This window comes from Myotis daubentonii, chromosome 13, assembly GCF_963259705.1.
Source record: "Myotis daubentonii chromosome 13, mMyoDau2.1, whole genome shotgun sequence".
Classification (NCBI taxonomy): Eukaryota; Metazoa; Chordata; class Mammalia; order Chiroptera; family Vespertilionidae; genus Myotis; species Myotis daubentonii.
The window spans coordinates 55650118-55665257 of NC_081852.1; the positions used below are offsets into that span (position 1 = coordinate 55650118).

Sequence of the window (15140 nt, forward strand, 5' to 3'; positions counted from 1 at the left end):
GTTTTTTTTTGGTTTAATCCCTTCACCTATTTCACCCACCTCACTAACCCTTCTCCCTTCTGAGAGCTGCCAGTCTGTTCTTTCTCTCTGTTTTTAATTTAAAAATACAGACCAGCTTACTATTGTTTAGGTTAAGCAATTGGCTGAAATTATTAAAGCAATTGAATCAATTCCAATAATAAATAGTCAAGTTAATGTATACTGTACATTTAGGTGGTTGAGTCCTAATTTAAAGTAGGTATATCGTGAATGTCTTTATGAAAAACATCTATTATGGTACATGAAATTATGAGCTTGTTATTTATAATTGTTTTGAATTTAATGAATACTTGAATACAGACAAAGAAAACATATGCAGATTGAAAAACCAAACAGGAATCTTAGATTATGAAGTTATTTCTTTTCTTCGTTCTAGTTACAATTTAGAAAACAGTATATGGAATGTGGGAACTCTGTCCAGGGGACCGCTCCAGAGGTATGGACACTCTCTTGCTTTGTATCAGGTATGGATCTTGCTTTTTAAATTAAATTAAAAAAAAATTGAGTTCACTTTGGTGGAAAAAATACTAAATCTCAGATTTATTTCAAACACCTAATGAGAACAATAGATCATATGGATCACAATAACTTGAGATGTCACAGACTCATACTATTTCAGTAAAAAAAAGGTTTTTTAGTATGATTCGCCATTGAACAAGAGAAGAAGCAAAGATTGAGTTTTTGTCCTTAGCTTGATTCCTAGTCATCAGGTCAGTCACTTTTCTTTTTAATAGTGGTAAAATTAAAATTTACTTTTTTAACCATTTTTAATTAGAGTTCAGTGGCATTAGGTAGGTACATTCAAATTGTTGGGCAACCATCACCACCATTATCTCCAGACTTTTTTTGTCTTAAAGCTGAAGCCTTATACCCATTAACAGTTCCCCTCCTCCAGACCCTGATTGCCATCATTCCACTTTCTGTCTCTGTGAATTTGACTACTCTGGGGACTTCGCATATGTGGACTCATACAGCATTTGTTCTTTCATGACTGGCTTATTTCACCTAAGATAATGTTCCCAAGGTTTATCCACATTGTGGCGTGTGTCAGAATTTCATTCTTTTTAAAGCCCGAGTAATAATCCCTTTTATGCACATACCACATTTTGTTTATTTACCCATCGATAAATAACTTGTTTGCCTTTACCTTTTTGGCTATCGTGAATAATGCTGCTATCAACACAGGTGTACAAATATGTGGCTCCTGTCCCTATTTTCAATTTTTGGACTAGAAATTGCTGGATTGTATGATAATTCTATTTTTATTTTTTGAGTAATTTCCATATTGTTTTGTGCAGCTGCTGCACCATTTTACATTCCCACCAGCACTGCACAAGGGTTTTAATTCCTCCATGTCCTTGTCCACACTTGTTATTTTTTGGAACAGTTTTATTGAGATATAATTGACATTCCATATAATTCACTGATTTTAAATGGGTATAATTGAATGGTTTTCAGTGTATTCAGAGTTGTGCAACCATCTCTTGAAGATTTATGCCAAATTGCAGACTTGTGCAATCAAGTTTAGAACATTTTTATCACCTCACAAAGAAACCCTGTATCCTTTACCTATCACCCCAAACCTCCTCATCCTCCCAGCCTTAAGCAGTCATGAATCTACTTCCTATCTGTGTTGATTTGTCTACTCTGGACATTTCATATAAATGAGATTGTGTACTATGTGGGTTATGACTTGCATATTGTAGCATGTATCAGTACTTCATTTTTATGTCTAAATAATATTCTATTGTATGGACATACTACATTTTGTTTATCATTTCATCAATTCATGGACATTTGGGTTATTTTCACCTTTTAGCTCTTATGGAACAATGCTGCTATGATTTTTGTGAGGACATATGCTTTCATTTCTCTTGAGTATACTAGTATATTTAGTATTGGAATTGTGGATCCAATGGTAACTCTATGTTTAGTTTTTGGAGAAACTGCCACGGTTTTCCAAACTGGCTATTCCATTTTACATTTCCTCCAGCCATGTATGAAAGTTCTAATTTCTAGGGATTCTCACCAGCTCTCATTAGTACCTGTCATTTTTATTACAGCTGTCCTATTGAGTGAGAAGTGATATCTCTTGTGTGTTGATTACATTCCCTGTTGATGAATGATGCTGAGCATCATTTCTTGTGCTTACTGTCTGTCTGTATTTTCTTTGGAGAAATGTCTATTCAAGTCCTTTGCCCGTTATTAAATTAGGTTATTTGTCTTTTTATTATTGAGATGTAAAGAGTTCTTTATGTATTCTAGATACAAGTCCCTTATAATTTGCAAATATTTTCTCCCATTCTGTGAGTTTTCATTGTCTTGATGGTGTCATTTGAAGCACAAAAGTTTTTGTTTTTTTTTAATTTTGATGAAATCCAATTTATCTTTTCCCCCTTTTGTTGTTTGTGATTGTGGTGTCATACCTAAAAATCCAGGATCGTGAAGATTTACTCCATGTTTTCTTTTAAGAGTTGTATGCTTTGGCTCTTACATTTTGGTCTTTGATTAATTTTGAGTTAAATTTTGTATATGGTGTGCAGTAAGGGTTCAAGTTCATTCTTTTGCATGTCACTATTCAGAGTTCTCTTAGCACCATTTGTTAAAGAGACTATTCTTTCTCCAGTGGCTGTCTTAGCACTCTTGTCAAATATCAGTTGGCCATATTATGTATGGATTTATTTTTGGACTCTCAGTTCCATTGATTTATATGTCTGTCTTTATGCCCGTAGAATACCCTCTTGGTTACTTTTTCTTTGTAGTAAGTTTTTATATAGAGAAGTGTGAGCCCTCCAATTTTTTGTTTTTTCAAGATTGTTTTGATATTCTGGGTGCCTTGTAATTTCATGTGAATTTTGGAATCAACATCAATTTCTACAAAGAAGTCACCTGGAATTCTGTTAAAGATTGCATTGAATCTGTTGTTTAGTTTGGAGAGTATTGCCTTCTTAATAAGTCTTTTGACCCATGAACATGGGATGTCTTTTCATTTATTTAGATACTAGAGGCCCCATGCACAAAAATTTGTGCACTCAGGGCGGAGGGGCGGGAGTCCCTCAGCCCGGCCTGTGCCCTCTTGCAGTCTGGGACCCCTTGGGAGATAACGACCTGCTGGCTTAGGCCTGCTCCCGGGTGGCAGAGGGCAGGCCCAAGATGCAGCCCCTGGTCGGGCTCAAGACAGGGACGATTGGGGAGTTGGGGTGCTGCCCCCTGTCATGCACAGAGCAGGGTGGATAGGGAGGTTGTGGCCCCGCCCCCTGTCACACACAGAGCTGCAGGGCGATCGGGGTTTGGGCGCTGCCCCCTGTACGCTGATCCTGGTGCCGGGAGGCCTCGCGGCTCCGCTGATCCCGGTGCTGGGAGACATATTACCCTTTTACTATATAGGGTAGAAGCCTGGTGTATGGGTGAGTGCCGGCTGGTTTGCCCTGAAGGGTGTCCTGGATCAGGGTGGGGGTCCCCACTGGGGTGCCTGGCCAGCCTGGGTGAGGGGATGATGGCTATTTGCAGCTGGTCACACATCCTTCAGGGTGGGGGTCCCCACTGGGGTGCCTGGCCAGCCTGGGTGAGGGGATGATGGCTGTTTGCAGCTGGTCACACACCCTTTAGGGTGGGGGTCCCCACTGGGGTGCCTGGCCAGTCTGGGTGAGGAGCTGAGGGCTGTTTTCAGGCTGGGGATGACTGAAGCTCCCAACCTCTCCTTTTTTTCTTTTTTTTCTTTTTTATTCTGGGCCAGCTTTAGCTTTGAGGCTTGGCTCCAGCTCTTAGGCCTCCGCTGCTGAAAGTAGGTTTCTGGCCTTTGCTTACAATGTTGCGATCCTGCTGGCTGAAGCCAGCAGGTTTCTGGGGTTTTGTTTAGCTTCTATGTTTGTTACATAGTTGCTTGCAGCTCAGAGGCCTGCAGCGGCAGGCGGGGAATGTTGGAGTCGTCTGTCACTGAAGCAAGCAAGCCTCATGTTAGTTTCAAATTGCCTGGCTGCCGGCCACCATCTTGGCTGACAGTTAATTTGCATATTGCCCTGATTAGCCAATGGGAAGGGTAGTGGTCATACGCCAATTACCATGTTTCTCTTTTATTAGATAGGATTAAAAGATTTCTTTCAACAATGTTTTGTTGATTCCAGAGTAAGTTTGGAATTTCTTTTGTTAGATTTATTCCCAAGTATTTTATTTTTTGATGCATTTGAAATGGAATTTGTTTTACTTATTTTTATTTTTAGATTGTTCACTGCAAGTGTATAGAAATATAATTGATTTTTGCACATTGATCTTGTATTCTGCAATGTGGTTGAAATCATTTATTAGCTCTAATTGTTTTTTTTGGGGCGGGGGGAAGATTTCTTAGTATTGTCTATATATAAGTTCATATCTTCTACGAATAACAATATTTTGCTTCTTTTTCAATCTGGTTGTCTTTATTCAATTTGCTCAGGCTAACACCTCGAGTACAGTGTGGAATATAAGTGGCAAAAGTGGGCGCCTTTGTTTTGTTCCTGACCTTAGTGGGAAAGCGTCTGCTCTTTCATCATTCAGTATAATATTAGCTGTGTGTTTTCCTTAGATGATCTTTATTAGGTTGAAGAAATTCCTTTCTCTTCCTAGGTTGTTGAAATAGTAATGATTTGTATTATTTATGCATCATTCATTTTAGTCCTATGTGATTAAAGTTATTTGTATAATTTATAAGTGCTATAAAGCATCTGCCCATGGCCATGGGAAGTGGTAATAAAAATGTACTCCATGCAGTACACAGACGTGGTCTACCTTTTTGTGGACTGTGCTTGATGAAAGCAGTGAATGATCCAGAACAGCATAGAGCAGTGTACATCCATGGCAACATTCCAGTGTGACAGCTAGCGACTCAGCAACTAGGACAATTAAAAATTTGCTTAATTGCCTGGCTGGTGTAGCTCAGAGGTTGAGCATCAACCTATGAACCAGGCGGTCAGGGTTCAATTCCAGGTCAGGGCACATGCCCGGCTGTGGGGTGTGGAGGAGGTAGCTGATCAATGATTCTCTCTCATCATTGATATTTCTCTCTCTCTCTCCCTCTCCCTTCCTCTCTGGAAAAAAAAGGTTAATTGACTATATAATATAATTGTTTTAAATATCTTTTTGAAAGCATGGATTCCCCCCCCCCTTTCTTGTGAGTAAAAGCATTATTTTTCATTAGTCATGTGTTCCCATTTGACTTTTTACAAATAGGAAGAATGCCTTATGCATGTTGTGAGTGATTGCTAAGACTATGTTTAAATTTAGCCTTCATTCTAATTTATATTGCTAAGAAATATACTTGTTAATACTTGTTTTTTAATTTACAGGAAAACATCTTTATGTATGGAGGCAGAATTGAAACAAATGAAGGCAATGTCACAGATGAGTTATGGATTTTTAACATTCCTAGTCAGTCCTGGAGCACAAAAACTCCCACTGTTCTTGGGCACGGGCAGCAGTATGCTGTGGAGGGGCATTCGGCACATATTATGGAGCTGGATAGTAGAGATGTTGTCATGATCATAATATTTGGATATTCTGCAATATATGGTTATACAAGCAGCGTACAGGAATACCATATCTGTGAGTTACTTTGAATGTGTAACTGTAAAGTCTTTATTGATTGTGCACATTTTTATCTTTAAAATCTTCATATGAATTAAGTCAAAATGGTTATTGAAATAAGAATTATAAGCCAAGAATTAATACTTGTTAATATAATTTTGTTGGTTTTGTGTTAGATTTTGTACTTTAATACTTAAGTTTATCTTCTTAGCCAAATGTGGGGAAATGTTACAGAAGTTATATTTTCTAAGAACTGAGAATATTTTTAAATATGTGAAATTCCAATAGGTGGTGCTACATCTTTGGTTTTTACTTGTGAACTAAGAGCTAAAACTAACCCAGTCTCTCTACTATGCATTCCATGATTTCAGGATTTTAAAAAATAGATATTTTTATTGATTTCAGAGAAGAAGGGAGAAGGAGAGATAGATAGAAACATCAGCAGTGAGAGAGATTCATTGATCAGCTAGCTGCCTTTTGCATGCCCCATACTGGGGATTGAGCCTGCAACCTGGGCATGTTCCCTGATCGGGAATTGAACCGTTACCCCTGGTTCATAGGTCGATGCTCAACCATTGAGCCATGCTGGCCGGGCAGGATTTTTTATTTTTCAGGGTTCTGTTCCTAGTCTTACTGCAGTGTCTCTCTGTATGTATTAGTCTTAGAGGAAGCTCTTGAGAGTCTGTCGGCTTCTGTGAAAGATTATTATCTGGTGCATGAAGGTGTCGGTGGCAATCTACATGTGACTGCATGATATTCTTAAATACTCTTATTCGATTTTCTGGCACTTTATTTTTTTAAAATTCTTTATGAAATTTTCAAACAGTTGTAAGTTTTTTAAAAAATTTGTTTACAAATATATGTACCCTGTTAGTCACTACTTAGATTCAAGAACATATTCCATATCTGGCCTTGACCGGAATTTTGAACTCAAGGTCTTGCTTTTTTTGTGTAACTATACAGGGTGATCTGTTTCTCCTCCATGTCTCCAGTACAGGTGGACTGAACGTGGGATATGCATCCTCCTTCCTATTGTCATTCACACTCTATTTCCATGCCTTCCTCATTTGAATCACTCAGCTTTGAACTGTATGTCATTAGACTATACCACCTGTTTCTTTGCCTTCATGTCTTCTGTAGCTCCTAGGATCCCTGTTGTATTCCTTGAAGGAGTTAGCCTCCGGCTCACTGTCACTCCATCCCATATACATTAACCAAATATTTCTCAGTATCCACTTTAATAATTCTTCCAATCCTTGGCTTCTCAATGTTTTGATCTCTCTCCCCAAGATCTTATTTTTCATCCTACTTGAATCAGTCTTGCCCATTGTCCTACCTGCAATGAATTCCATAATTCCCATTTCAGATATCTTATTCCAGTGCCTCCAGCGTACTCCTGCTAGTCCCCACACTGGTAATTCTTCAACAGTCCCAGAGCTTGTAGTTCACTAGCCTCCTTTCAGGTGTTCACTATCTCTCCTTCTCTCTGTCCATACTTACCTCTGCACTTACTAGGCTTTACGTTCATAATAACCAATCTTTCTCTTCAAACTTCTAACATGTCCTTCATCTGATGACCTTACTCACTGTTTTACTGAGAAAACAGAAGCAGTCGAAAGAGGATTCCTACTGAAGGGAACATTTTGGAGTGCAGTGGTTAAAAAGTAACGGTGCATTGAATAAACCTGCTTACATGCATTATTGTTGTAACAAATTCATGATAGCATGGAAGCTAGTGTGGCTGTCATTCTACTTTTTCAGATGAGCCCAAGAGTTGTTTCAGCAAGAGCTAAGTTATAAGGGACGTCTGTAATACTTTAACAATAAAGATAATTTAAAAAAGGAGTTAAGTTATAAATAGCCTATATAGAAAGGTTTTGTTTGATTTTTGTTATTTTAATTTTATGATGATGTTCATGGAGTGTTGTAGGTGTTATTTCCATATTTTGTAACTTACTGAAATTTTCTTTGTGGCTTAATTTTCATAAATACTGTATAGACACTTGAAAAGAAGGCAAATGTTATAATTTTAAGTTATGGTATTTGATATATATATATACACACACACACACACACATACTTTATTCATTATGCTTATTAGTTCTTCTACTTTTTGTATTGGATCTGTCATGCTGTGAAAATGAAAGTCTACATATGTTAGTGTATTTTTGCCTATTTCTCCTTGTATATTCTGGAATTTATGCTTTATGAAAGTTGCTATTATGGCTATTCATGACTTTCATTTTTGCATTAATGTTATAAAGTGCTTTGTTTATTTAATGTTTTTTGACCTGATTTCTATCTTGTCTGATATTAATATAATGGCTCTTGGTTATTTGGGGTGGGGCTGTCATTCTTTCCTTCATATGCTTTTGCCCATCTATTGTTAACCTTTCAGAATCACTTTGTTTTAAATATATCTCTTGTGTGCAACAAAAAGTTAGATTTTGCTTTGTGACTCCATCCGTTTTTTGTACATTTTCTGTACATGTTTTATATTTTTAATAGTCACTCTGTTGTCTTTTAAAGAATTATGTCTTCTCATGTTCAGAGGAGGCCCATTTTTTTGAGGAAATGAGTAATTTTGAGATCTGCCACTATTAGGCTTCTTCTGACCCCTTCTCTCTTGCCTTCCTTCTGCATTCTTGGGGCTTCCTCCTTCTGGCTCTTGGTTTTACTTGCTTTTTGCACTTAATTTGGAGTTTATGGGTTTTTTAATTCTAGTTTATCTGGAAATTTAATTTTCCTTTTTATTCATGTTTTCCTTGTTGTTTTATTGTCTTCCCAGGAATGAGTGGAGAGATTCAGAATTCAGCTATCACCATGCTTGTACTTGAACCATAAGGTTTTGACTTTTGAAGTTTTAAAGCAAATATTTAACTAAGTCTAAAGTCAACAAATATTTTTACTCTTTGATCAAGCCCCAATATACAGGACACTGTTTCTACTGCCTTAATCCATCCTACTTTGTTTCAAACACATTTGACATTATCAGTATTTTATACTAGGCATCAACAGTCTTTTCTATAGAGGGCAAGATAGTAAATACTTTAGACTTTGTGGCCCATGCGGTCTTTGTCACAACTAAATCAACTCCACTGTGATAGCAAGAAAGCCAACGCTGACAGCCCGTAAACAGATGGACATGGCATTATTCCTGATTTTGCCCTTGTGTCTTAGTTTATCTAGTCCTGTTCTAGAGAGAGAGTGTGTGTGCTACTGGGGCCATCAGTCCTGGTCCAAATTAATTTAACATTTCAGCATGTGATTTTCTTTGGACCTTGGTTATACAGTGAATTCATGCCCCAAGACCTATGACCAAAAGTTCCCAGGAAAAATGAAATTTTTCCCTTTACATACAGCCAAGTGGAAATACACATTTTTTGTCTGCTTCTGCAGAGCAGATTAAAAAATAACTCACTTTTTCATTGAGGATATAATCCTTTAGGGATCCTGACTTTGTATAGAAGTTCTCTGATCCAGTACCCACACGGGCTTACCTTCAGTACTGGCCATTAAAACCAAATCCCTAGGCCACCCAAATGGTACACACATTCCTTACCCTGCCTGTCCACTGAATACAGTTTCTGGTCTTCAGAATATATTTTCCTCTTTGTATACTAATGCAGGACAGTCTCATTCAGCCTTGAGACATGGTGGCAATTATGCTTTCCAGGGATGGCTAGGAAGGCACAGCAGATTAATTCTAATTTTCTATGAATGGTAAATATTGATACAGTTTGTTTACTGATAAATTCACTGGCTGGTAGGTTTTGATTTCCTTTTCTTTTTTAAAAAATATATTTTTATTGATTTCAGAGAGGAAGGGAGAGAAACGTTAATGATGAGAGAGAATCATTGATCTGTTGCCTCTTGCACGCCCCCTACTGGAGGTGAAGCCCGCAGTCCAGGCATGTGCCCTTGACCAGAATCGAACCCGGGACCCTTCAGTCCCCAGGCCGACGCTCCATATCCACAGAGCCAAACTGGCTAGGGCTAGGTTTTGGTTTTCATTTAGAATAATTTGATTACAGAACATCAATTGTAGTTTTGATAAGTTTTAAACTACTTCTGTAGAGTTTCTTTTGGCTTTTTCTATAATCAAAATACTATTTTAAAATAAATTTACCAACAGGATAGTTTTTATTTGATTTTTGTCTTATTAATGGCATTACTTGTCAGGCATACTTGAAGGGTGATCCTATAAGCTACAAGTCAGCCAATATATGGAGGTCTAAGATGAATGAATATATTCTAATATGGAAATAGGAAGAGTACATGATCTATTTATGAGTTTTATAAGAATAATAGGCGAATTAAAATCACAGATTCTAAATTCTGTGATTCATTTAAATACAAAGTAAAAGTCATCAATTTTTTCTGTAAAATTATATTTTAATAATAAAATGAACTTATTATGTTATTTACTCTTAATGCAGTTTGAGTTCACTGCTTATTGTTGAAAGTATGTGGTGTCAAAATAATCCGTAATTACTTTCACTTTGAAAAGTACTTGCATAGAAGAGTAAATAGAACGATAGGGAACTATAGTTTAAAGCTGCCAGAATAATTAAGTTGTATATACCACAGACAAGTGCTGCTTCAGGGAATGATACTATATTAAGTAGGGCTGGTTTGAACATAAATAATAGGTTAATTTATCATCTTAGTTATAAGTAAAGACTTATCTCTACAGAGACAGTTTAAAACATTTTTCCCCCCTGTTTATAGTGGGATTACTATACTGCCATGTAAGTTTAAGCAGTTTTTTTTTTTTTCTGACTGATTTTAATGGCTTCAACTACCCCAAATGCAGGTCGGATTTACTTTGAGAATCCTTACATGTTTAAAGCTTCTAGAAAACTGAGAATGTTTTGCTTAATTACAGAAGGGACTCTCTTTTCCAGCACTATGGTGAAGGTAACGGGAAAGAAAGTTGAAATTATAATAGAGCAATTCATGAAAACGGTATTTTACTATTGGTAGATAAAAATTTACCCAGAATTATACTCTAAGGACATTGATCTCACCATTATGTAGAGATTTTTAAAAGAGACAAAAATTTCCCAGTTAACGTACTCCAAAATGACCACTTACTAAACTTCGAATAATAGTGAAAATAACTGTGAAGTATTTCTGGTTCAGTGCTTAGCATCATATAATAATATGATTTAAAACCAAGGAACCATGTAGTTAACTTCAGTTATCTTAGTTTGAGTTTTATCCATTAACAGTAACAAAATTTAAGACACTAGAGAATATGTTTAGCTGTGGAGTTGAAAGTTTATGCATATTACCATTGCTGGTTTGAGTTTTAGAGGATCTGTTGAGCTCAGGAGCACCTCCATATATTGGCTGACTTTGTAGCTTATAGGATCACCCTTCTGGTTCCACTTGGTTCCGGACATACGCAATAATGCGTATCAGCAAGTAACGCATCAAGTCTTATTCCTTGTCTTTGTGGAACTTATTTCTAGTAGGGTGATACAGCCAATAAGTAGTAAATATAATACAGATGTGCATGCTGTATGATGTGTTAGAAGATAGTAAATTTTATAAAAATAGAGCAAAGCAAAGGGGATTGAGAATACCGAGGTGGTTGGGAAGGCCAGCAGGGTAAGCCTCAATGAGAAGATGAATTTTGATCAAAGAATCTCAGGAAGTGGAGAAGTTTGCTATGTAGCTAATCTGTGGGGAAGAGGAGTGTTCCCTAGAAGTAGGAACAGCTAGTGTAAAGGCGAGAACATTCAGAGCATGTTCAGGGAACAGCAAGGAGTCTGGAGGAGAGAATAAACATTAACAGATGAGGTCAGAGGAATAGTAAGGAGCAAAATCATAGGGTTTTCACATAGCCTTTGTTTCTTGCTCTGAGGAAATGGAGAGATGTTGCAAGCTTTTGGGCAGAGCAACGACATAATTTTTAAATGAATCATTCTGGCTGTCTTGAAACTAACCTCTGCGGAGGAAAGAACAGAAGCGAGGAGGCAGTCAGATTATTGTTAGTCTGAGCAGTGATGATGGGCTTAGACCAGGGTGGTAGTATTGGAGTGAGGAGAATCAGTCCATTTGTTTTATATGTTTTTAGAGTAAAACGAATAGTATTTGCTGAGGGTTTGGATGTAGAGTCCGAGATAAAAGAGAGGAGTCAAGGATGAATCCAGGGTTTTTGGCCTGAACAACTAGAAAGATATAGTTGCCATCGACTGACATGTTGAAGATTCTGAAACAGGTTTGAGGCGAAGGATGATTTAAGGTCAGGATTTCAGTTTGGACATTGATATGTGTGCTATCCATTAGACATTACAGTGAAAATGTCAACTAGATGTGTGGGTCTGGAGTTCTTCTAGAGAGAGATCTGGGCTGGAGATGTAGATGTGGGAGTTTTGGGGATAGAGATAGATAGCGTTTAAACCATGCGGCTGAATCAGATCACTAAGGAAATGGGTGCAGATAAAAAGAAAGAGTGATTGAGCCCCAGGGTGTTCCAGTGGTAAGAGGGGAGAAGAAGAAAATGAGCAAGAAAGAGTGCGGTGAACTGGATGCCAAGTGAAGAAAGATTTTAAACAGAAGAATCGCCATCTCTGTTAAGTGCTGCTCCGCCGGTGGGTGAAGTAAGATGATCACTAAAGATTGACCTTGGATTTGGGACTGCGCATGTCATTGGTGATCTGCACAAGAACTGTCTGTGTGTAGTGGTTGGGTAAAAGCCCAATTGGATTGAAGAGGGAATTGGGCAGCTCTTTCAAGGAAACTTGCTTGTCGGGGAGCAAAGAAGTTAGCAGCAACTGGCAGGAAATACAGGATCTTTCTAAAGGGTTTTCACACAAGCAGACCACGAAACAAGGATTCAAGTGAAAGAATTTTATTTGGGAAAGGGCAGGTAACACAATTAGGACAATTCAGAAATAATGCCGACAAGAGAAGGCAGCCTTCACGTGCATAACCCAGGCACATAGACAATAGTGCTGTAGGCATGGGGGAGAGGGGATGGAAGGAGTTAATGGAGGGAAAAAAGGGACATCTGTAATACTTTCAAAATAAAGATGAATTCAAAAAAGGGTCCATTAATAGAGACAACTACTAGAGTGGTGATGGAACTTACCCAGGCTTTCAATCAACATGTAATCTTTGAAATTTCCTTCTTTAATTATAACGCTTGTAGTTAGTTGATGAATCCTGTGGGCTGTGTTCCCCAAATCAGTCCATTCTTTAGCTGAAGATAGGTTTCATTCAATGTGCCTGATTTACAGTTGACCTCTGAACAAGATGGGTTTGGACTGCATGAGTCCACTTACATGCAGATTGTGCTTTAGTGGATTCCTGTACTGTTTCCCATCCATGGTTGGGAGTCTGGATGCAGGGAGCTGACTGTATGCTCGATCTACACCATTTTACATCGGGGACTTGAGCTTTCATGGATTTTCATCTCCGTGGGGGGTCCTGGAACCAGTCCTCCATGGATACTGAGGGATGACAAGTGTAGTTCAGTTTTGGGATAGTTAAAAGTTACACTCTGATTTTCAGCTACTTGAAGGGTTGGCACCCATAAGCCTGTGTTGTTCAAGGCTCAACTGTGAATGTAAATGTGTGTAGGTAGATAACAGCAGAGAGCTTAAGGAAATAGCTTACGTGGAACACACACAAGTAGGTATGACAGGCAAATTTTTCATGAGGGCACCCTAGAGTAAAACTTCCAAGAGCGATGTATGGTTATCAGGTGCTTAGAAGTGACAGTAATCAACTAGCTTCATGCACAAAATTATTGGAAAAATCAGAAAACTCATAATGTAGAGATCAGCTTGCAGTAAAGGCGCCATAAACTTTTATTTTAAGTAACAAAGTGGAGGTAGACTCTATAATTGTATAATCATGAAAAGATTATTGTTATTCTACAATTGTGCTTACTGCCTTTTTCATTTTCTGCTAGTGGTTTAATTTTTCTCTGGATTCTTTGTTTATAAATGACTATAAACACATATTGCTTTTTATAGTTATTCTTTTTCTAAGAAGTTGACTTTAAGGCATCAATCCTGCTGTATATCTCTTTGTTTGTACACTTTCTAGTAAAGTGCCATGTATTAAATACCTGGTAAATATTTGAGGAGGAAGGAATAGGTTGTCAGTAGTATTCCTTTTCTGCTTCTATTATACTTGGACTTTAACCATTTTAATACTATGTGATCATCTGTAGCATTTTATTTTTTCTTGATGTTCAAGATTGATATATTTGCTCAACATTTTTCAAGAACATTAGCTATTGGTATTTTTAAAAATACATAGTACTCTTGTTTGCCTATACATTACTTTCTATTTATTAAAAAACATAACCATTTGTTGGATATTGCTTGTAATTTTTCTCTTTATAATTATGTTTACATCAATATAGGAATAATCATGTCTAACTAATAAAATCACCCCAAAGTATATTTGATGAAAGGATATTTATTTTAAAAAGCATAGCCATTTGCTGTATCCCTTTAATTTTCTTTTTAATCATGCTTATTAATTTTTATTTTTCAAAAGATTTTCTGCCTTCACTATTCTGAAATCCAGAATATCTTCTTATATATTTGTTTTAAAAAGTAGTTTTACCACATATCCATGTGTGCTTATATGACATACTGTTCTGTTCACTTGTTTTTGAATTTTTAAAAAGGAAATAACGTTTTATGCAGTTTTCTGAGGTTTTCTTTTATTTCATTTTTTTTAAGCAGGGTTCACCCATGTTGTTATGACTTACCACTATTAACTCCTTCGCATTTCTGTATTTTACTATATAACTACCACAGTTCACTTATCCACTCTCCTGTGCATGAGCTGTTGGGTTGGATACCTGTCAAAAATCACCCACAGAAGCAATTGAAATGTCTTGATAAAAATACTATGTTTTAAAAGATAAAGAAATAATATTCAGTCTCTTCAAGCAGAATGATGAAATATTTTGTAAGGGCAAGAGATTAGGTTAGTATCAGATTTCTCAAAAGCAACATAACATCTAGGCAAACATGGAACAACTTTTTCAGATAAGCAGGGATAGACTAAGGGTTTTATATCTTACCAGACCGTCCTTCAGGTGTCAAGGCTATAGAAAGAACAGTTTGAGCATGCCAAACTCAGATAATTCTGTCTCTATGTGGCCTCACCTAAGAAATCTGCTCAAGTAGAAATGTGCAGACTTCTTTTTTAGTAAAAGTCTAGATAGTAAGTAATTTAGGCTCTATATGGGCTACCCTGTATGTGTTGTCACTACTCAGCTCTGCCATTGAAGCTGTACACAGGCAGCCTGTAAAGGTACAAAGATGAAGGAGTGTGGCTGTGTTTCAGTAAAACAGGACTTACAGAACAGTTGGGCTGGATGTGGTCCCTGGGGTGTACTTTGCCAACCCCTCTCCTAGAGAATAAGCTTCATCTCAGGAAGCGATGAATGGGAACACTTCAGGTAAAAGACTGATGGAGAACACTTCACATATTTAATTTTAGAGCTAAGACTAAAACAAGGGTGGAGATGTCAGTAGACAGTTAGTATGCAAATGTTATGTGTT

At 37.3% G+C, this 15140-nt stretch overlaps 1 protein-coding gene across 3 annotated transcripts in view; it reads left to right on the top strand.

The window, feature by feature from the left end:
• The window catches only part of ATRNL1 (attractin like 1), a 464000-nt gene that overhangs the window by 49978 nt on the left and 398882 nt on the right, over positions 1-15140 (top strand). For all 3 annotated transcript variants that reach the window (XM_059661523.1, XM_059661521.1, XM_059661522.1), the window contains exons 7-8: positions 416-503; positions 5361-5616. In XM_059661523.1, coding sequence (XP_059517506.1) covers positions 416-503; positions 5361-5616 — 344 coding nt within the window. The remainder of the gene's footprint in view (positions 1-415; positions 504-5360; positions 5617-15140) is intronic.